Source organism: Falco peregrinus, chromosome 3 (assembly GCF_023634155.1).
Source record: "Falco peregrinus isolate bFalPer1 chromosome 3, bFalPer1.pri, whole genome shotgun sequence".
NCBI lineage: Eukaryota > Metazoa > Chordata > Aves > Falconiformes > Falconidae > Falco > Falco peregrinus.
In genome coordinates, this window is record NC_073723.1 from 96,382,130 (window position 1) to 96,404,330 (window position 22,201).

A 22,201-nucleotide genomic window follows, 5' to 3' on the forward strand; every position below is an offset into this window, starting at 1 on the left:
TTAGGTCAACAACAGGAATTTATATTTTTATATGCAGTTATAAAAGCCATACAAATACATTTCTTTTTTACAATGCTTAAAGTAATCATTAACAGCTTTACATCTTCAAAGAACATGGTAATTTTGTACTTTAAAATGGCAGGTTTAATGTAACTGCTAACTCTAAAGCATCTATTCTAAATGCAGTTGTTACCAGAAGTAGCCTAGCTCAACATCCTAAAAGCAATTTATTGTACATTGCAAAGTCCTTTGCAGGCTATTACTATAAGACTTAGCATAGAAGCCAGGGAGAGTACTGAACGAGCATATAAACAGTGAGGTATTGCATTATTAAAGTTTGTGTGTGTTTTCAGATACCTAAGTTGGCCTTTAAGGTCTAAACCATAAAGCAACGTCTTTGAAGAACAGCCCAATATCCTCCCTCACAGAGCTTATGCAGCTTCTGTAGTTTAGTTTGATCATCCAATAAGGACATGTAGAAACAGGAGTTTAATGAAAATTTATGCCTTTTTGGCTAATTCCCCCTTAAAAATCACTGACAGTCTGCAGCGATTCAAGCTCCGTAAAATGTCACTGTGCCACTCCCTTGACAGGGCAGATATAAACCTCCACAGATCTTCAAGCAGAAATGGTCATAAGTTCATTATAACAGCAGAACCGAACTTTTAGACTTCCTACAACTCTGTAAGTCTAGCATTCAGTACTTGTTCAGCTGTTTTCCAGTATTGCTGTATCATTCTATAGGCATATATATGGGCCAGATTTTTAGACCTTCCTTGTGCAGTATTTATCAGCGGATTGCTTATGTCCTACTACAAGGAGGTCTCATTGCTATTATGAATAGTTGCACATTAGAGACCCTTAAGTAACTCTTAGGTACAAGTGAGTTCTGAAATCCTAGTAGGAGTGCGGTGTTCCTCACAAAGCCCAACCCGACCCATGCTTTCAGTCTCATCTTTCTGGTAAAGAACCAGCCTAATACCTGAAAGCCTGGTGCTGCTCCGCTTTAGCCCTGTTTCTAGCTGCTTGTGTACTTCAAGCATATGCCAAAAGTGGACGTTGCATTAGGTGAACAACCATAACAGATGTTTTAAGAGTATGAGGCTAGGAGATCCATATATAGAAAAGTGTTAAGTGAAATCTACTTCTCAGTAGTTTTGGCAATATATTTTATACAATACTTCAATAAATCCTACTTTATAGCCAGTATTTCGTGTGGTATTATAAGTATTATACAGGTAATAGAGCACAAGGTCTTTTTTTCTTCTTCACTGTTGCATAGTCTTAGGAAAAATTGGAACAAATAGGCATTTCAGGTTTCCAGTGCAGGAGAACTGAACACAGCTTACATAATACCTATACAGGATGCCATTTTCTATCTGTTTCCTCCATATTTGGCCACCCAGTCTGTTCTTCCATGTATTGACTGAATTGTTGGTAGGCGAGTTAAAATATTCATGTTTTTTGTTGCTGAATTGAAAGGAGGACCTGGTAACTGAGCATGAGCAGCTTTGGTTTTCCATGAATAATCTGAAAGGAACAAGAACTCTGAATTAATTATGACTCAAAAGGTATTTCACTCCTTTACAAATAAAAGGACAAGAGCTTAAAGACGACTTGTGGTACTTAAGGATGCTAATACAGCAGGATGCTTTGGTCTCTGATATGCTGCCTATGCTTGTTTTCAGATAAGGTTAATGTTTTCTACAGTTTGTGTATCTTATGAGTAATTTTCATCTACTGCATACTTGTTTCACAACAGTCCCTTGAGAAAACATTGACACTGAAATTTAGATGCGTATGTCTACAGCTCTGTATCTCCTATTGCAAAACTGCTACAGAATGGAAGTGTTCTTTCCTCGATCTCATTATGCAATTATAACATTGATAAACTTATTAAGACCCAAAAAGCCTAGACTGAAGGACAGCTTCTGGAGATCCTCTTGTTCCTTTTGAGATTTCATGTCTTTTATTCCCCTACTACTTAACTGAAAACTCCTTGTATATCTGGTGGCGAGTCCTCTTTATCTCCACTTCCCGTTTCTCTATTAATTTTGGAAGATGTTCCAAGTCTGCATGTTTTTTTATCCCTTAATATTGACATCCACCTGGTCTCAAGCACTGGGAATAGTACACTACTGCATTTCCAGCCTTCCTACTCAGATTTCCCATTTCTGCATTTCAGATAGTTACTACTTCCTCAAGCTTCATGTGATTAAGGTAATTGCCCTGCTGTGGGGGCTGACAGCTCATGGTTTTCTTCATGTTCATCACCAATTCTGCCATTTTTCCAGTCCTTTAAAGTCAGTCATTTGGGACCTTTCTTATCCAGACTCCTGCTATACCTTACATTGTTTCCTTAGTATTCCATTCCTAAAGTATATCTTGCCCCTCCATTCCTGCTTTTCTAGTTTAGTCTTCTTTTATTAGGTATTATTGGTACATTAAAATAATTTTTTTCTCTGTGTGTGCCTATTTATCATTCTGTTTCTCATGGAAAACCACCTATCTTTGGTGGTGTTTTTCAACAGTGTGTTGAACCCATTAAGGAACAGGTGAGGATCAAGACATTTAAAAAAGAGGAATCTTAAGGAACTGAAACTGGGGGTCAGGTCTCCACCTCTTTAAAAACTAATATTGTTCCTTTGTACCGCAGGCTGGCATTCAATATTTTTCATCAGCAAGTACGATTCCAGCCTTCCCTCTCTTGGCAATGAAGGTCACTTTTTTTTTTTGCATCTTGGCATTTTCCTCAGCAAAACTTATCTTTTATACTACATTAAATTATTTAAATTATGGCATTAAAAAACTTAATAGAACAAATGAAGAGAGCAAAAACAATTGAAAGCACAACTTATTTCAGTTTGGATAATACAAAGCATCACCAAAAATATTAATGTTCAAATATTGACAGATAGGAGATAAAACCTGCCATTTGCTTCATCCTTATCTCTCTTCCCATGCAAGTCTGCAGAGTTTAGGCTAAATGTGAGGGGTTTAAGCAATAGGATTCTTGCTCTTCTCCAGGACATGGAAGAATCTCTTAATTGACCTCCATCCGCCACCCTTTCTGACTTTTACTACACATTTTCCATTTCTAATTACAGATTAACAGTGAATTTATTTCCCTTTGGATCACCATACATAATTCCTTTTCATTCTCACTATTCACAGCAGTCTAGAGATAGTCGCAGATTTTGTCCCTCTGTGAACTTCTTGATCCACACACTGTGACAAATCAAAACTCTCACTGTTGTGTTTCAGCAGTGAGTTGATAAGATAATGAAGTGCAGCTCCAGCCTTTCCTGGTGGGCTTCTGATCAACTCAGACTCAGAATACAACTACTTCTAAGCATATTTTATACATGTACCATGTCCTTCCTTCCCTCCCTCCCTCATCCTCAGAAGTCACTTGCAAGTTCTTAAGGGGAACAGGTAACTCAAAAGAGCAAGTCAGCAAAAAGGCAACATTATTAAGCAGGACCGTATCAGACTGGTCTGCCATAGGCCCTTTAGTTAATTCACAATTAGTTTAGGGCCTTGCTATTTCCTCTGAAGTAACTGGAGAAGTGTGCTGTTTGGTTTGGACCTAAACCTTCACTCACAAGCCAGTTTCTCCTGCATCCTGAGCGCTTTCACTCATCTTCTCTGAATCAGAATCTTACCAACAGAGGGTGCTCAGAATGTCATCCTCACTCTAGAAAATCTACGGTAAAAGTTACATTCAGAACAGATTTCACATAGATTTTAACTGATGAATGGAACAATCTTTTAATGTGTTTGGTCACGTAACTTACAGCTACATCATGACCGTATCGTATCTATTAAGGTACCACTTGCCTTCTCTTCTGGCTTTTACCTTCTATAATGTAGCAACATCAAAAGTTTCACTTCACAAAGCACCCTTGTGATATCTCATGGGTACAAGAGTAGTGTCACCTCAGTACCCACAGATGTGTACAGCCAACACAGCGAGACGAATATAGTGAAAAACTGCCTTACATGACCACTGCAGAAACCACAGGCCAACTAGATAGGGCCAGCAAATAAGGGAGAAAATAATTTTAGTTTACTGCTTATACCATATCTATAACATTATTTGTGACTTTACTAAGTAACTTAATGAAGGTCTTTGCCTTTTTTGAAATTTTTGAGGTCACTGCAAGCATGGATCAGCATCATTCAGTTGCATTAAGTGACATCAAACTGATTAAAGACCCACACACGACAGCCCCAAGCTACACCAAAGCCACTGTTAAGAAAATTCCTTCAAATCCACTCAAACATAAGGCTTTTTAAAAACTTGAATGTATTTATTTTTCATACTTACCAGTTGGGTGACTGTATCAATTCCTACTAGCTCATGAATAATGAATTTATATTTGTGTCCAATCTACATGACCACTTACACCAGAGATGTGGAGGTACATATTTTTACGATTCTGCTTAGCCCTTCACCGCTAATGAACAGGATTTTAGCAAACGGTCCAAACCTTCTAGAATTACAAAAGGTTTCCACCCTTCTCTTTGACCTAACAAAATAGTAGCAATAGTTTCTCTAGTTATCAGGACTGCCTCTAAACAACTACACTGAATTAATTTAGGTTAAGAACACTTTATGCCCAAGAATTTTACTTAGAAAACTTGAGGAAAACCTTACTAAGGCCTTTAAATCTTTTAGGATGCATGGGAAACAAACATTCTGCCTCAGCTATGTATGGTAAAAGGATGTTTCCTACCTGATACAGGTGCACCAAGAGGAGCTAGTTGTATCCGTTGTCCTGCTGATCCAACTTCTTTTTTATGAAAGGAAGGGGTATATACTCCTGATGGGTTGTAAGCTGCACCACTTACAAAGCCAGGATTTCCTGTGGATGTTACACAGAGTTTTAGTATTTCCAGCTGCAGTCAGGTAACTTTGCCTACTTTTTATAGTCCCTTGAAAAGATATTTGCAGTACCACAAAAGTACTGAGTGTTCTTTAAGGACTGCCCAGTGCTTGTCAGTTGAAAAAGAGTACATATTAATTCTCTGCTTTGTATATTAGTTGGACCCTTTACAGCACTTGACAGACTTGCCAAGTTGCAAATCCAGCACATCTGATCTGCACTTCAGCTGGAATAAAGACAACAGAGCAGGATGAACATTTCATTAGTACTTTCATTAAACTTAGACCACATAGAAAAGTTTACACTGAGTTTCAGAGAAAGGCAGGGTCTTACCTTTTACTTACAGCTACCTACTTTACTGGAAGCTGGTTTAAGCACTTCAGTATTTGAGAACTAGTATTTAAAATCTTGTGCTCAGCATGTTCAGCCTAAATCTATCTAAAATAATGGAACCAAACTTCTCTTGCAGGAAGTGGTGCACCACCTGAAGTTGACTTTGCCAGTTCCACCGTTAATGGCTTGCTGTAAAAGTCAGACCCTCTTTCTTTAACCCTGGCTATAATTCTATTATACCTGCTTTTGGTCCAGATTTTTCTTTAAAGCAGTGCTACCTTGGGAAGGTTGATGTAACCATCCTCATTTGGAAGCTGAGAAACATTGTGCATTTACACACAAAATTAGTACTGAAATTGTCCAATGGAAGAGGAATCTGTTACAACACTTAGACTCTCTGCTCCAAGAAAATTTCTTATCTACATCTGTCATCATTTGGGACAGTGTTAAGACTGTGCTGGCACAATGTCCAGAGAGAAATGGTCTTCTTTAGTGGTGTGCTTCAGTAGTATTAAATTTGTGAACTACAAGGCCATACACAGTAGTTTTGATTTGACCTTTATCAACTGTGAGCATTTTTATCTTATTAATATTCAGCATGGTTTCAATGGTAGTTGCAGTAAAGCACACAATATAGGATTTGACAGTTTTTCTATTTCCTGAATCTCTGGCCTCCACGTAATCCCAAAATTTTCCTCTTCACACAAATGCTCCCAGTCCTCTGTGGTAATTTCAGAGCTCAGAGCAGTGGATCTATAAGCTGCAAAACTGGTCATCTACAAACCCCAAAAGGTATCTTCAGCTAATTACAGTTGTGTTGGGTCATTGCATACCTCCCTGTTGAGAAGCACTAACAAAAAGCATTCAACTAATTCAGTTTTGTAAAGTCTCCCCAAACTGTCACTTCTTTCAGTTTTGCAAATAGTTGGGTCTCCATGTGGCTCCCCTGTGTCCAGTTGATGCCACTCTCCAGCACAGTAAAGAATGACACAGAAGTCCTGGTGAAAAATACAACTTTAATAAAGTATTCTAATAAAATTTAACTTTCTTGTAGTCTTTAAGTTGTTCTTCCTTTTCAGGAATTTGCCTGAAAAACAAAACAACACCTTTTTAGTGGTTTGTCCCCCTGCCTGCGCACCTACACACACATACTCTTATTCCTCCAGTTCCTAATTATTTCACTCTGACAGCTTGGTAGCATTCTTTAAAATTCTGAGGTCTGAAAATAAGCACATGACAGGCCTCAATTAATATAACATCAAAAAGACTACTTCTGTCTGCTTCTTATTTACAGCTTAGCAAAGCTGCCTATCTGACAAAAATTGCTCAACCATTTTTTGGTTCTCCTTACCCCTTAGTGTCCAATGTCCTTTATGAACCTTTCTGCATGGTAGAGGGCAGCCAGGAGGAGCAGTCTGGGTGAAACAGAGAGGTCTGGAGGGGTGATTTTTTTTTCTGTTGGATAAGAACAATGAAGGACGAGGGGAAAAAAAAAGTTAATATAAAATAACAGAGTAACTACAAATATAAAAAAATCCTATTGAAAAGCACAGTTCCTTACCTCTGGCCACCGCTGTACAAAAGAAGGGGTTCTTGCTATAGCAGTATTCATCCATCAGGGATCCAGGAGGTCCGGCAGCAGGTGTACAGGCAAGCACTCATGGCCACAATGCCAGCAAGTGTGAGCGTGGCCCAGGCCATACCCCCTACCTCAAACAACACATACCTCATTCTTCATGAAGGATAAAGTCACAGAATCATTTGAGCTGGGTAGTGAGTTCAAAAAACCCTATGAACAGTTGCAATAAGACATACACACAGGCAGGACACACCACAGAGGCCAGAAACTGAGGGAGAGGTGATAAAGTCCAGCAGCTTTACAGTGCTCGCAGCAAACTGTGTTTAGACACAGACTCGGCTGCCTGGAAACCTGTTTCCACCCTTTTACGCTAAGGTAACTCCACCAAAATCTATACAATCACAGTGCTGTAAAATCAGTGCAACAGGGAATCAGAATGCAGTCAATGGTGCAAGTCCCAAGTGCTGTTACGAACAAGCAGTCCTTCAGGAGAGACATATGTGCTGCTGCTTTAGGATTGCTTCTTCACCATTATCCAGCAGCAGCGTAGTGACATGCTGTGGATTATAATTAGGGTAATAAAATATTCTCTGTCTTTTAAAGTACAGTAAGTGCCAAGATTCCAGAAGAAGTCACAATGAAGACAGCAAGGTTTGACAAACCAGATTACAACTGCAAATTAAGTACACGATCATCAGGAATCTGTGTTATAAGTGCAATTTTTACACAAAAATGTAAAACATAAATAGGAAATGTACAAAGAACTAGGCTACAGTTGCTATGAATTACCTTTTGGATCCTCTAATTTTTCATTCAACCTTTCTTTGCATGATAGCTTTTCAATAGGCATAATTAAGTTCTCATCTGTAGACAAGGAAAATGAGAGGAAGAAAAAGATGGAAAGACAGAACTTCAGAAAAAGTGTATGAAGAACCTGGCTAGATGATGTGAAAGAAATGAGGGAAAACAAAGCAAGAAAGGTATCTGACATGCTTGTAACTATAATGTCTCCTTCCTGTGTTTTCTCAAGCAGGAAATGTTACTCTAACAAGTTATTTTACAAAGTATTTTCTAATAATGGAATAAAGTGTGATTTACCAACAATGCAATCACATTGCAGTCACACAAATACATAAATCACAAGTTTAAGCACTCAGGCGTATCTGCAAAGTTGACTGAGCATAACCTTACAATTCCTCATAAATAAAGCATTTGTAACTATTTGATCTTATCTTATTTCACCTTAGGGCAATGTTGTGGATGACAAAAAAAAAGCAGCATGTAAATAAACTAAACATAGCTATTTAAACAGTAAACAGCACAGTGTCAACTTTCAATTCTGTCAATATGAAAAAAGAAAACATATATAATTTACATGTGTTGTATTTCTTTGATCGGTGCTCCAGCCATCCTGGTTTCATGTGTGTCTGTCTTAAATGTTGCCTCCCCAGTATATGAAACACAACATGCAATTAAGATACTGATGGAAATAATGGCAAGTATTTTCAAACACAGAAAATAACCAGTTTTAGGGTTTTTTTTCTTTAACCTTTTGGTAGATACGCAAGGTAGGCCAGTAAGACAACAGCCGGATTTTTACCATTAGCATTCATCTTAATTTTATTTTCAGTGCAATTCAGTATGTAGGTGGTTAGCTTATTGATGCATACTTTTGGAAACAGCTCTTCGCCTTTTTGTGCCTAATTCCCTTACAAGACTATTTTCTGAATACGTAATTAATTCTGAGGCACTCACTGTATTTTGGAAAACAACAAGGTACATAAGATCATTGCTTAAAAAAGTCTGTTCTATTTCATCAAAATTCTGGTAGGTCCTGTTATTTTTTCCCTTCCTCAAATCTTTCACATAACTTCAGATGAACATCTTACAGCTCACCTGACTTTCAGAGGGAAAACCTGGTTTGTTGACACTGCAGAATGGCTACTGAAGTGCTACTAAAAAGGGGTGCAGCATGTGCCATGGAAACAAACCTTCTAAAGTTCCTTCTATAGAAGCATGTGAGGTGGTTTACTAGCATTACAGTATTTGGGAGTGACTCATGCTAGCTAGGCAATGGCTGCAAAGTTGTTAAGAAGCTAACCTCCCCTTAACAGGGTGATGGACCATGTACTTAAAGTACAGGGCTTGGTGGTCAGAAGACAGATTTTAACCTTGAGTGTGATGCTCTCCTCAGTGAAATCTTAGATAAGCCATTTAACCAGTCCTAGTGTTCACCCTATAAAATGCTGGTAACAGTGCTCTTCACAAAACCTAGTACCAAAAGGCACCTTACCACAAGTTCCTTGCTGAAAATAAGGGGACTTTTCATGCTGCAAAGCATTTAGGACAAGACTAGTAGATTGTTAAAAGACCTGTTTAGAATATTAGGCAGCACTTTTATCAAATTAGCATATCACCCACCATCTTGTTTTCATACTTGAGGCTGCTGTTTGACAGTTCCACAGCACGCTGATCAGGCAGTAAGGAGGTCAAATTATTTGCTTGAATTAAGACAGTAACATAGTGGTCTAAGAGGATTATGGACAAAATATATCTTGACAGAATTTTGCAATAGGGGCTGCTCTATACTGTATGTTCTGAAAGCAAAATATTTAGTTTACATATGAAAAAGATACTTTAAGAGTCTATCGTTAAAACAAACAAGTTAGCCTAGAAGCTAAGCCTGACAACAGAAGTTAAACCAGATGGTCTTATGAGACATAACATGACCACTTTTAATTACCCTTTTACCTGTAGTATTTCTGTTGAAAGTCACTCCTCCAGCGCGTGCCAGTGGTTTAGAAAACAACTGGTTGTTCCAGCTTCCATGTGATCCTTCCTTATTTACTGCTGCTAAAGAGACACTCTTAGGATTTACGCCTTTAGAAAACAAATTATGGAAAATGCTATAAATAGCAATTTTCAAATGTAATTCAATCAATGAAAAATGGACAGTTCTAGAACAGCAAACCAACACTGAATTATTTGTGGCATAACATAAACATCACTAATGTAAAAGAACAATGTCCACTGGTTAGGGTAGTTTTTTCAGCCAAACCATGAATACCAGAGACACTGATATAAGAATTCTCTTAATTCATCCAAGTCAACTTTTACAAGCCCTTTTAGTACAGGTAATTGGTTCCTATAAAACCATAATCTCATTATTGATAATTTCAACTCTCAAGCAATTAACACAAAAAAAAATACCTACCAAAACCTGCGGTTCTACAGACTGAAAATAAACTTTTTCCTCAGGGGTTAATTGAAAAAGTAGGAAAAAGAGGTTCTCATTACTTCATGTTATGAGCATTACAAAAGTTAATGGGATTACACAGCATGAAAGCAGCTCCCAGATCTAGCGGTAACAGGAACTACAGTAAGATGGATAAATAACATATATGATTCTTTGAGCTATTACGCTCTTTAAGTGCTGAAATTAATTAATTTTTACGTCTATGCTTTTCTCATTGAAAACTCTACTAAAACCAGAGAGACATTAGAAGCAGGCTTAGAAAAAGATAAGAAATACAGATGAACTTTCCATTTGTGTTACCTTTAGATAGGGAAGTGCCCCCCCTTTTTTTCTTTTGGACTTAAACTGCTGGAGTCTCTGGGCATCCTATTTAATATTCAAGAAATGATTTCATATTCAGAAGTCATCAATGGCCTAATGAACTCCTGGGAAATTCATGATACATTGTAACAAAAGAACTTGCCTGACAATCAGGAATTCCTCTGTGAGCCACTTAAATTCTGTGGATTACAGCAGAAGTCATGATACACTTATTGTAGTTGTGCAAACCATCATGGTATTAAAGAAAAGATACTAAGTGAGAACCCAAGGAAATAATATAATTATAGAAAACATTCAGAATACTAACTGCAGGAAACATTCCCTTTTCCTTCTCCTCCTTCCCATTCTTATTTCTAGCAATTACATAATTTCATGTTATTCTAGTAAAATCATCCAGATTTAGACTAAGCTATCTATTTATTTTTCAGGAGGATTACTGCCTTGGGAAGGGAAGTGAGTATGTGAATTCCTACCAATGTGAGTGGCTCATATTTCTAAACACTTTCTACCAAGAAGGGTAACCGTGCTTAGCAGAACTTTAAGTTCAAAAAACCTCAAACTTCCTGACACTGCAGAGCTGAGAACTACGCAATACATGGATATAGATACACATATGGGTAGTTTCTTTAGTCCTCAGATACACTTGCTTATGAGTCAATCAGGATATATTCCTAGGAATCCAAAAGATGTTGGATTCATATTACTGAGCATTTTGTATGTTACTGGTCATAAAAGACCCTGTGAACTTTCATGGTGTACAAAAGCAGCGTTGGGCTCCCTTCTATGTTCACATAGCCAGGAACTTCCACATCAATTGTGATGAGATACATTCTGGGAAAGGCATTTAGTCCAAAACTTGAAAATTTAGCCTGGCTATGAACAGTAAAATTATCCAGTATAAAATCTAAAGTTTAATTGTACTATACATAGATTGTTGACAGTTTCTATTTTCCGTATGTATTGACTTTTATCCTTACCAGGTAGGTATCTTGATTGTCTTAGATAGTACTGTTTTGCTGATGCATTTGATCTTCCAGAATCGTTTCTCATCAGAACCTTGTTTTCCCCTCCTGGCTGAATACAGCATGAAGCTTTTGGTTCTGGCACACTGAAAAATCAAAATATTCAAACAATGTGATCAATGATTGCAGCTCAGAATACCACAAGCTGACCCTAGCCTGAAAAGTAAAGTGCTCTTCTCTTATCCTACTTTCATCGGTAGAATTTATTCCCACAAAGTAACAGCCAGATCTCATATCTCATGAGAGTCTGAAGACAAAAGCACATCCGACACTATGGTATAAAAGCAAACATAGATAACTGCGGCAGAACTTAGTACAAACTTTAACCCACAAAGGAAATGAAATTACTATATCTGATTTTAGTAAAACACATAGTTTCTTCTATTCTATTCTAACACGACAAACAGCTAAATTATACAATGCCTGAAACCAAATTTGATTCAGTTTGGATATCACTGGTGCTATAAAACCAACCCCACACCCAAAGCTAGTCTGCTCATACAGCTCTTGGCGTTCTTGCACAATTTTGGTGACTTAAATTGTAGCAGATTCGTCTCAATCAGTCTATAAACCTACTGAACACTGTTTACTAAAAAGGTGTGATTCTGTAATTATAGGACTTACCTAAAAAGACATTCCTTGGTTTTCTTTTCTTTTAGCAGTGCAATGCTAGGCTTCTTTGAACATGAAATTCCAAACTCAGTGTCATCAAAGTCATCCAAGCTATCCACAGCCTTAATCAAAGTCTGACCCCATCGTCTTCTGCAGCTTTTAGGACCTAATGCACCATTCTGAGGGCCACTAGCTGCTTGTTTCTATTTTAAATAGTAAAACAAAGCATCAACTAAATTCTAAAATGTTATACTTTGTACCTAGTTCACTTCCTGACTACTGCTTAAGAATTTTGAGAGAATTTTTCCCATTCTGTTGTGCCTATTTTGGTCATAGTTTCAGAATGATCTGAAGCACAAAACGTAACAGTAATGCCAGCAGGTATTTTGAGTGTAGTTCTTTTGGACTGTCATCCTTAAATCGCTCAAATCTACTTGAAATAGTGAAGTCAATGTTCTATTTGCAGACCCAGTTCAGTGCTCAGCCTCTACTACCGGTATCTTGCGGAACTCATGCTCTCAACAGTGATAGATGAACTGTCAAGAAGTAGGGCACAGTGGTGCAGAACATTCACAGCAATCACACTCAGGGTTTAGGAGTGTCAGTTGCTGTGGCCCCAAAGTAAATACACCAAATAAAAGAAGTTAGTCAGGCTTTTCCTTAATGTTCTCTTCCAAAGAAATCACTAGATTTTAAAATTGTCCTTTCATTGGACTGTGGTTTGCTTTCAGGTATTTTCTGAATACCTATTAACATACTTCATACTGTAGTTCAGCAAGTGTAAGTGGAAAGCAAAATGAAGACTATAAATCAAAGTTCAATATTCACCTTGCTGAAAATCTTACTCATTGAATTCTTATAAGCATCGGAATTAGATGAATTTTCTTGGGTATTTTCCTGCTTGAGGCAAGCGAAGTTCTCCCTTTTCACTTGTCTATTATATATTGCCAATATTTTTGTGAACCGTTTCTCAAAGGTCAATAAATGATAGCTGTTGTAACTACATTACAATAGCTTTTACTGAAATGCTTATGCGGTAAACAAACACACATTGTTGTTACAAGCAATCTAGTCTTCTGAATTGCTGCAAAATTTCACTAAGTGGCAAGTTATATCCTTCATTAGTCTCCAATTACCTACCTGTACTTCCTCTAGTGAAAAGTATGATGACTTTCAAGGGATCACCTCATTGAACATAGTAAGAACTTTTAATAAAACCAAAGTTTTTATTGAATACAACTTACTGGCGAGTTTTTATTGATGGCTGGAAAAAATGGTTGTGCTTGTGGCTGCTGCTGTTTTGGTACTTGCTGGTTAGCTGTATTCTGAGGCAATTGAATTTGCTGGAGAGGCTGGTGGTTAAACTTTGACAGGGACTGTGACTGCGTTTTGTCAGGTACTTCAGGTGAAGACAGAGGTTCTGGCTTGGACACAACTTCCAGTTTAGGTAAAGCTGGCTTTGGCTCTGTTGGTTGAATTGGTTTAATAGGAGTCTGCTTCTCCAGGTACTGTGGAGGAGGTCCTAAAACTTGGCCAACTTGAAAGTAAGGATACTTCAAAGCCTGAAGAAGAAGATACAACGTACTAATGTTACTTCAAAAAGCTGATTTCACCAAGGATCTAAAAGCAGGTGTCTGAAGCATTTGAGCAAACCCTTCAGCACAGATGGATGCATAATGAAATCGTATGTAATCAGTGTGCACTGATAACTGTCAGTTCTTTTAAAAGTGTATTTTAAACAATTTAAACAATTCCCGTCATATAATTTAGTAAGATGCATCCACTTGTACATGTTACAGCAGTCACACCATTCCTTGCCCTCCTTTACCTCTCTGTTTTGTGGAGTCTGTTTTGATGTGAATTTTACATTTGACGCAGTTCTATATTCATGCAGTAATGAATTTCAATCTTAAAACAGGTAGTCTCCACTACCTTTACCACATGCTTTATTACATGTTTCCATTGCTAACTATGTTCTGGCAACTCAATGAGCAGTTTGTTGGTTTTTTTAATTGCAAAAACCCAGAAGTGTGATGACTGCCATTTAATATAATTGTATGGGTTTTACAATTAGGGGATATTAATGAGCAAAGTTTCTCCTTCATTTTCTTGTGACCAGCTTCACTGGTTTTGTTTTGCTTTGAAGTATGTTCACTGTACTTGCTGTGCCTTTACAGTGTTTATTAAGAAACTAGGGTGTCCATCTTCAGGCAGATGTATATTTCACTTTTTTTCCCTCTGACCTTTTCATGTCCACCACTAGATGCACAGCAGAGACATACTCTGCTAACACAGCTCCTCCTATGTCAAAACAACACACTGCTACTTCTGGGTACGATACTACTCTTTGTTAGTTCTCAAAGAGATGCTTTGCCTCAGCTGCACTTGTGAATTGCTGGCTTTGTACACATTTCCACATATATGCATTAAAGTCTCCCTTTTGGATGTGGATTACACAACTGGTGCAGCTGCTTCCTTGACAACTCACTTGGGCAAAAGCTGGTTCTTTGCTTTCATAAAGCACCATGCAGTATTCTGTGTAGAGATTTATAGCACTAGACTACAGTTAGATCTCAGTGACTGTAACAATAGATATGCTTTATGAAGTGGGGAGAAATGCTTGCTCTCCTTGGTACCATCTGCTTAACCACTTCTGAATCACTTACGTTACATCTACCTAGGATAACTTGCAATATGTCCTTTTTCTTTCCTGTTTGTATCCCCCTTTTATACCTTCTAAATAGGATTGCAAGGACTGCACTAGGTATGAATACTAAAAAAACCCCAAAACAACAGTAGAGTGCAACCATATTTGTTACTTGAAATACAATTTTTAAAAATAAACTTGGAGAAAACCTGTGACCTTTGGGACCTAATGGTATATTCTTCAAGAAGTTCTTTCCTTATCACATGATACAGTTTATGTCCAATCTCCAAGTAAAAATAATTCTTAGCTCTTTCACACTGCCTTCCATCCATAGCTTCACAAAAAGCAAAGCTTAATTCTCAATATTTTCCTTCGTACAGATGGGGGAGGAAAAAGAAGGTGACAGAAGTGACTTATAGTTACAATTCAGGCAACTTGCAGCTCAGATTTTTCTCTATCCTGTACACAGAAGTATGAAGTATGTATGAATGTAACCATACAGAAGACAACATTGCAAAAATAGCTAAAGACTTTGATGTCTGCTGAGCCAGGCTTAGAACTTTTGCTCCTCACTACTTAGTCTCATTCCCAAAGTGTTCAAAATGCAGAGATGTTTCTCTGGCCATTAGTATTATGGCAATCAATCTGGTTTTGTATCTACAACTTTTTAACGGTACAAGAAAATTCAGTCTTATACTTAATCATTCAGGTGCTCAGACCTGACTTGCTGTAGGTCTCTTCTTTGGATTCCAGTTCAGCATATCACTCATAAGCTGTATTGCTTCGCTGCTTGCATTTGGGATCAGAGTTTTTAAGCTTATAGGGACGCATTGTGGGAAACGGAAATTCATGGCAGAAGCAAGGTGGTGTCCTTCTGGCCAGTCACTCTGTTTCAAAGGAAAGAAAAATGAGTACCAAGAAAGAACAAAGAAGATGTATCTTTGAGGTATTAGATCAAATTTAATTTTATGCAGGTTGAGTCATGCTTGGTCTGTGCAGCTCCTTCCTATATAGTGGAAAACAGGCATTCCTGTTTTCCATTACAATTGTTACAACACCAGTGAATGCAGCATCAGTCTCCGATGGTAGTCCTGTAGGTCTCCTGTAGGTAAAGGTGGAACTATTATTGTGGATACCACACTTGGACATACTGTATCTGAAGGAGAAGGGAGTGCAGCAGTAACAGGAGCAGTACCAAACATCCCCTCTACTAGATAAATGAGTTCAAACAGCTGACTTCAACATGCCTTCTGTATGGCAGTAGCGGAGGTGAGGCCCTTCCACCCAACATACCATGGTTGTGTAACCATGATGCAGCCTCTACAATATACCACTGATTCCACCACTGAGACAGCCAAGGATTAAATTACAACTAGACATTATTACAACAGCAAAAAGCCATGACCACCAGATGAAAACTCTTCTTTGAGTGTTTAACTTTCCGGAAGGTAAACCCTGAAGTCCTTTGTTGCTTGATAATTCCATTGTTTGAATACAGAACCACAGAATTATCAAAGACCTTAAGAGATCATCTTGTCCATACCTTTGTCCCTTCCTGACAGGTATTAGTCTCAGAAGGATTCCAGTTTCTGGCACTCCACAACTGCTCTAAAAGAGCTTAATTCTCCTCAAGATTAGAAAAATGTAGAAAACCCTCATGTTTTACTTACTACTTACCCATGTAGTAAGTAGTATTTCTCTTACTACAATAAAAGACCACTGTTGAGTGTGCTATCATCCATGGATACCAAGGACTATTACTCTTTTCTCTCAAGAAGAGCCTTTTTATACATTAGAAGGTGTATTTCTTCTCCTTTCTGCCAGTCTTCCTTTGTGTAAGCTAAAGAAACCCAAACAATTGAATACCCAAGTCTAGGCTTTTTTTTTTTCTTCTCTGATTTTTCTCTCTGGAAAGGCAAAACTTTAAACTGGATATAATACAGCAAATGGAACAGAAAGATTAGTTCATGTGTCAGTGGACAATACTCCTTTCTCTGCACACTGGTATAGTATTTGTCTTTGTTGCAGCAAAATGCTGTTGACATACGATGCACTATATAGCTCCTACATCCTCTGCTGCAGGTATGTTTGCTGGATAGTTATCCACAGAGATTTATGTGGCTGATTATTCCTGCCTAAGTAGAGCATTCTACACACTGCTAATTTTTTTTTTCAAACCTACATCTCTAATTTTATAAACTCTGAATTCTAATATTGTTTTCTAACATAGTCAATCCTTCCCAGCCTATCTAGCAGCTTAAGCAGTAAAATCTATCCTATCAGAAGGCCTTTAAATACATTTTTAAATTGCATCAGATGCAGAACCACTCATGAGTCCTATTCAATCTTTCATTTTGAATGAGAACCAGTAAGGCTTACTCTGTGACTAAGGCTTTCAAAACAGGTATGCACTTATCATGCAGTTTGTTTGTATAAATACGCTGATGAGAATATTACGAGGGACAGCATCAGAAACCTTACTGAAGACAATGTATGATATTAATGCTTCTCCTCTATCCACAAAGCTTGTTACACTGCTACAGGAGTAAATTGGATTGATTTGATAGGATTTGATCTTAAAATACCATGTTAGCTATTACTCATCTTTTTATGTACAACAGCTTTAGCTCTGTTAACACAATCTATGGTAATCAAAGAAAACTCAAAATATAATTATAAACCACGTCTGGTTAAAATAAGTCTCAAGACTTCAAGTAACTTTCTATTACACCTCAGAGAATAATTTGTTCATTTAAATTAAAGGAGATGGACTCTTCTCTCCTCTGCTGCATCTCTCTCCTTTATTGGAGTTGGTGACATTCTGTCTGCCAGAGGTACTGACAAAAATTATTTGGAACCAAGTAGCAAGGGCTGCATGTTGAACTGGTGAACTGCAGGGATAGGGTGAAAATAGTACAAGTCCAAAAATGAAAAATAAATTTCAATTTCTAATTTAAAAAAAGAATTTGGAATTAGAGTGCCACTTCCAACCTTCAACTAATGAAAATGCATTTCATTGATCTTTCCTTTACAGATTGTCATCAGTTTTTTCATTAAATTGGTGTACTAGAAGTGCACCATCACTGCCAGTACTTGAATGGTACAACATAAATAAAGCAACTTCATTTGTAAAATAAAGCAAAATAGTTGCCTGTCACTATTTAAAAAACCCAAAATCACAGAAGTCATTAGTATGGTAGTATAGACTTAAACAAAGGAAGGCAAATTGGAATGAATATAGCTTCTAGGCATAATTCCTGTAATTCCTTATTGCAGGATAATGCAATAAATGAAAATGCATGTCTGAAAAAAATACTATTTGTAGAACTATCTGCAAAACCAGACTATTAAAATAACTACTTGTTTTTCAGAATGCAGAACAGTACTTCACTTGTTATAAGTGCATCATTTGTTGTGATAATTCCTATCATAATATTTAAGTACTCTTCTTACACAGCAATCTCCCTGAAGAATGCCTTAGCATTGTTGTAAAGGGATAAAATTCCCTAGTCTGCCCAGCAGATGACAGGGACACAAAGGAACTAATCGTAGTGTCCTGATCCTTCGAGGGCTGACTGGCAGTGACTCTAACCCTTTAGAAGACACTTTAAGTCTTTATAAGAGGGTACAGTTCTCTCTGAAATACTCAGCTGGCAATGCTCCCTGCTTTCCCAAGCAATGAGCTTGCTAGTCAGGGAATGACAGAGTATAAAGTCATGATTTGCTTCTGTAAACTGCTTCTAAGGTTACAGAAAAGCCACAGCAGTCAACTCAGCACTGCTCAGCTACTTACACACAGTGAAAAATTTCTCTCTGATCTCCCTGCACTTCCAGAACTTGTTTATGCTATACGCTGAAAATGTCCCAGAAGCTAGTATGTTGACATCTTTCACAGATACTCTTAATATACATCTAAAGGTTCTTCTTACTATCCAAGACTCGTGAGCTGTTTAAGAAACTTAACATCTGTTTCAAAACTCATGTCTTAAAACACTGCTCATATTACACACTTCTGATGTACAATTGTCATAGCAAGCACTGTTTTACACACCATAGCAATTTCTCACTCAGACCTCTAGACTCAGTTTTCACTTCCACAACGTATCATCTATAACTCTCAACCTCTGACCTTCTACTCTCTGCTCTGTCATGAGTTTGCACCTGTTTCTCAGTATGTTCTCTTGGATGTCTTCCCACCACTTCCAGCTCTGCATGTTCCTAGCTAAGCTTAATCTATTTCGGTTTTAAGTTTTCTGTTCCACACTTCTCTGTTTATAACAGCTCCTTTACTGAACAAGAATTAGGATATACTTTATATCAGTAGAATGCTAATGAAATTGATGTTTTTATCTCCCACCCTTAGGTCTTCCAGATCTAAAGACTGTTGAGTCAGTTATTTCACCAAGTTCTGTTTGTGCCCATGAAGTACCTCATACACGTCTGTCACCTCCTACCATATTCTACAAAAAATACTTATATGGTGGTCTTCCAGTTTATTCAAAGTTTTGAAGGTAAGCTTATTCTTTTCTTGCATGATCACATACCATTTGCTAAAACAACTTTTAAAATGAAGTAAATATAATTGCACACATTTTTTTATATGCTCTACCCAAACTTTCCTTGTATTTTTAAATAGTACTTAGCCTGTACAGAAAACACTTGAAAAGAACTGTTTCCTCCCTAAAATACTGCGCATTTCTTTTCCATTACTTTTCATTGCTAATAGTATTTATGAGAGATCTGTGTCTGAGATTTAGTGTTTCCTTTATGCTTTAAAAATAAGAAAAGCATAATTTGTCTTATTTATGGTATCTCCTACAAGGTCCAAATTCTGGGTGCCAGCCTAGAAGAATTACACTTTCAGGAAAGGAAAACAAATTGGCTGTGGCAAAATTAAATCCTAGGAAACTTCTGATTTTCTTTCTCATATGCATAACTTTAAATAACTAAATTAAACAATTTTATCTGGCTTTCAAAGGAGAACAAGGCTGCACATAATGGTATGATATACAACAGATGCTAATGTACAGCAAAAGACTAGCATTGCATACCTTAATGGAAACTTAAAAGAAATACAGTGGAAAAACCCTCAAGTCTGCAGGAAACTTACCAAGACAGTAATTTATATGTTCATTCCAAGACAGAGAAAAAATGCGATGTTTTATAAAAGATATAACTTTCTTTTTTTAAATACAATTGTGTGAGTTTTTCTATGTCTTACCTTCTTTGGAGTCCCTAATACTTGGCAAATTTTGAAGATTTCATCTACTTCACTTGTGCCTGGGAAAAGGGGTCTTAGTGTGTATAATTCAGCCATTATGCTGCCAACTGCCCACATATCAATGGGTGAGCTATAGATAGACGATCTTAGCAAAACTTCAGGAGCACGGTACCTATTGCAGATGGGAAGAAATTATAGATCAATTAAAATGGTAAGAGAAAGGTAACTAGTTAAGATAATGTATTAAATTCTTAATATACTTACCACCTGGTAGAAACATAATCTGTATAAGGTGGCTGAGATCTTAGTTCTCTAGCCAACCCAAAATCTGCTATTTTCACAAGTTCTGGTCCAATACAGAGAAGGTTTTCAGGCTTCATATCTCTATGAAAAAACCCTATAGAAGACAAGACAGAAGAGCAAATTATTGTGTCATCACTTCTTAAACAGCAACCTCTGTTAGCGTAATCCAAAATTTGCTGTGGGATGTTTTTTAAAAAATATAGCTTTTTTTTTTTTAAAAAAAAATCAACATAAAAGAATGGTAACCCTCTCCCCAACAAGCACCACATTTTCCCTCCAGTGATTATTACACCAAGTGTTCTTAAATTAACAAATGTAAACTGTCATTAACACACTAAGGAAAATGAATTGGCTCTTGCAGCACTACCAAATAGCAAATCAATTTCAGAATGAAATCTTCTGCAAAAACTACAACTGCTTTGTCAGTTTTGGATAATGGAAAATTGAGTATCTGACACACTTAGCTGATATATACAATTCCTTGAACGACTTTTAACAACAATTTGCAGACACAGACATATAAAAGCTATCAAAATTCCGCTCAGGAATGGTAATATTACTAATGCAGGCACATATAGTTTCTTTAATGCTTGCTGTTGGCTTGAGCACCTATATACCTCGACAGTAGTTAAGTTGCTAAGCAAATCAATTCTGTGGTTTAATTGGTACACATGATTTGTTATAATATAAATCAAATCAAAATTCACTTGCTACAATAAAACATTTGATTTTTGCATGCAGAAACTGACAACCACTGTAAGAAATTGGCTGAAATTATTACAGTGAAATGTAAGTGTTCAAATTTATCATACCTATCATTCCCAAACACTTATGGTCAAAACAAAATATTAATATTGTAACTTAAAAATGCCAGTTTTTCTTAAATTCTGATTTTCTCACTTATTTCATGTAGAAATAAAGAACGAAAAGGGGATGCTAATAATCAGAGAACAGTATATGATCTTGATCAGAAAGACAAGAAATAGCAATTTCTGGGTATTTGATAATACCGAAAAGAATTAATTACTTATTTGAATGCATGAACAGGCCTCACCAGGGTACATGAAAGCCAATCAGAGATCACTGGGAACATCGTTTCTTTTTTCATTTTCAGCTAATATTTTATTGTCTTTGGAAAGTTTTACGGATCCCAATGTGATGTGAAGGACAAGTACAAAATAAAGGAGTTAAGCAGGAAAGCAAATTACTACTTTTTTTAATGCAAAGGAGCTTAATACCAGTATTTCAGAATGCAGTTTGCAGACAGATATTAAACATGAGCATTAAAAGTTTTGTAAACACTTTTTGTTGTTGTGAGCACACAGCACCTCTTATTTAGACTGTGCTTGTAATTCCTAGAAAAGTCCCTTCTCTTGAAATATTTAAGTCCAGGTTGTATTTGATAATGAGAATGTTTGAATTTCTTAGTGAAGAAGTTATTTTAATGTTTTTTTTTAGATGTAGGGTATCATATTAGTTATATATAGTATCTCAAGACAGGAGAAACTGCCACCTTTAACATATCAATGCTCCTTAAATAGATCTTTTTTAGAAAACAAATGCACAGTACAGCCAACGTACAAGTTTCTTTAGCTTGTTTATTCATCTGGTAACTGAGGTGAAAAAAAGTACTGAACAGCATATGAACAATAGCCAATGCTTTGAAAGAGAAAGAAGAAAATCTGATTATAAAAGAACAGCGTAACTTCAGGAATGGTTTAAAAATGCACCATACTTGAAATAGATAAGGATAATTTTTATTAGAGATTATTAATAGCCTTTGCTAGATATTTTCAGTCATGTTATTATTGTGCACTATTTTTTAAAAAAGTGCTACACAGTTAAACTCTAGTATGAAACCTACCGTGTTTATGGATAAAAGCTAGCCCTTGTAGTATCTGATACATTATGTTTCTGATGACTGACTCGGGGAACAACTTGTTTCTGCAAAGAAACAGATTAACAACGTCACATAATTAAAAAAAAATACTGTATTTTCAGAACACACGTGCTTCTTC

At 36.9% G+C, this 22,201-nt stretch overlaps 1 protein-coding gene across 6 annotated transcripts in view; it reads right to left on the reverse strand.

Annotated features, from left to right (window-relative positions):
- MAK (male germ cell associated kinase) overlaps window positions 1-22,201 on the reverse strand; it is a 31,776-nt gene continuing 9,575 nt past the window's right edge. For 4 of the 6 annotated variants that reach the window (XM_055799715.1, XM_013300556.3, XM_027789066.2 and 1 more), the window contains 11 exons: window positions 22,048-22,127; window positions 20,145-20,277; window positions 19,881-20,052; window positions 15,379-15,546; window positions 13,257-13,574; window positions 12,025-12,215; window positions 11,356-11,486; window positions 9,553-9,681; window positions 7,591-7,665; window positions 4,740-4,868; window positions 1-1,530 (listed from right to left, as the gene is read on the reverse strand). In XM_055799715.1, the coding sequence (XP_055655690.1) occupies window positions 1,376-1,530; window positions 4,740-4,868; window positions 7,591-7,665; window positions 9,553-9,681; window positions 11,356-11,486; window positions 12,025-12,215; window positions 13,257-13,574; window positions 15,379-15,546; window positions 19,881-20,052; window positions 20,145-20,277; window positions 22,048-22,127 (1,681 nt within the window). In that variant the 3' untranslated portion in view covers window positions 1-1,375. Of the gene's footprint in view, window positions 1,531-4,739; window positions 4,869-6,783; window positions 7,666-9,552; window positions 9,682-11,355; window positions 11,487-12,024; window positions 12,216-13,256; window positions 13,575-15,378; window positions 15,547-19,880; window positions 20,053-20,144; window positions 20,278-22,047; window positions 22,128-22,201 lie in introns of those variants that run through there. The other 2 variants (XM_055799717.1, XM_055799718.1) reach the window with 2 other exon arrangements.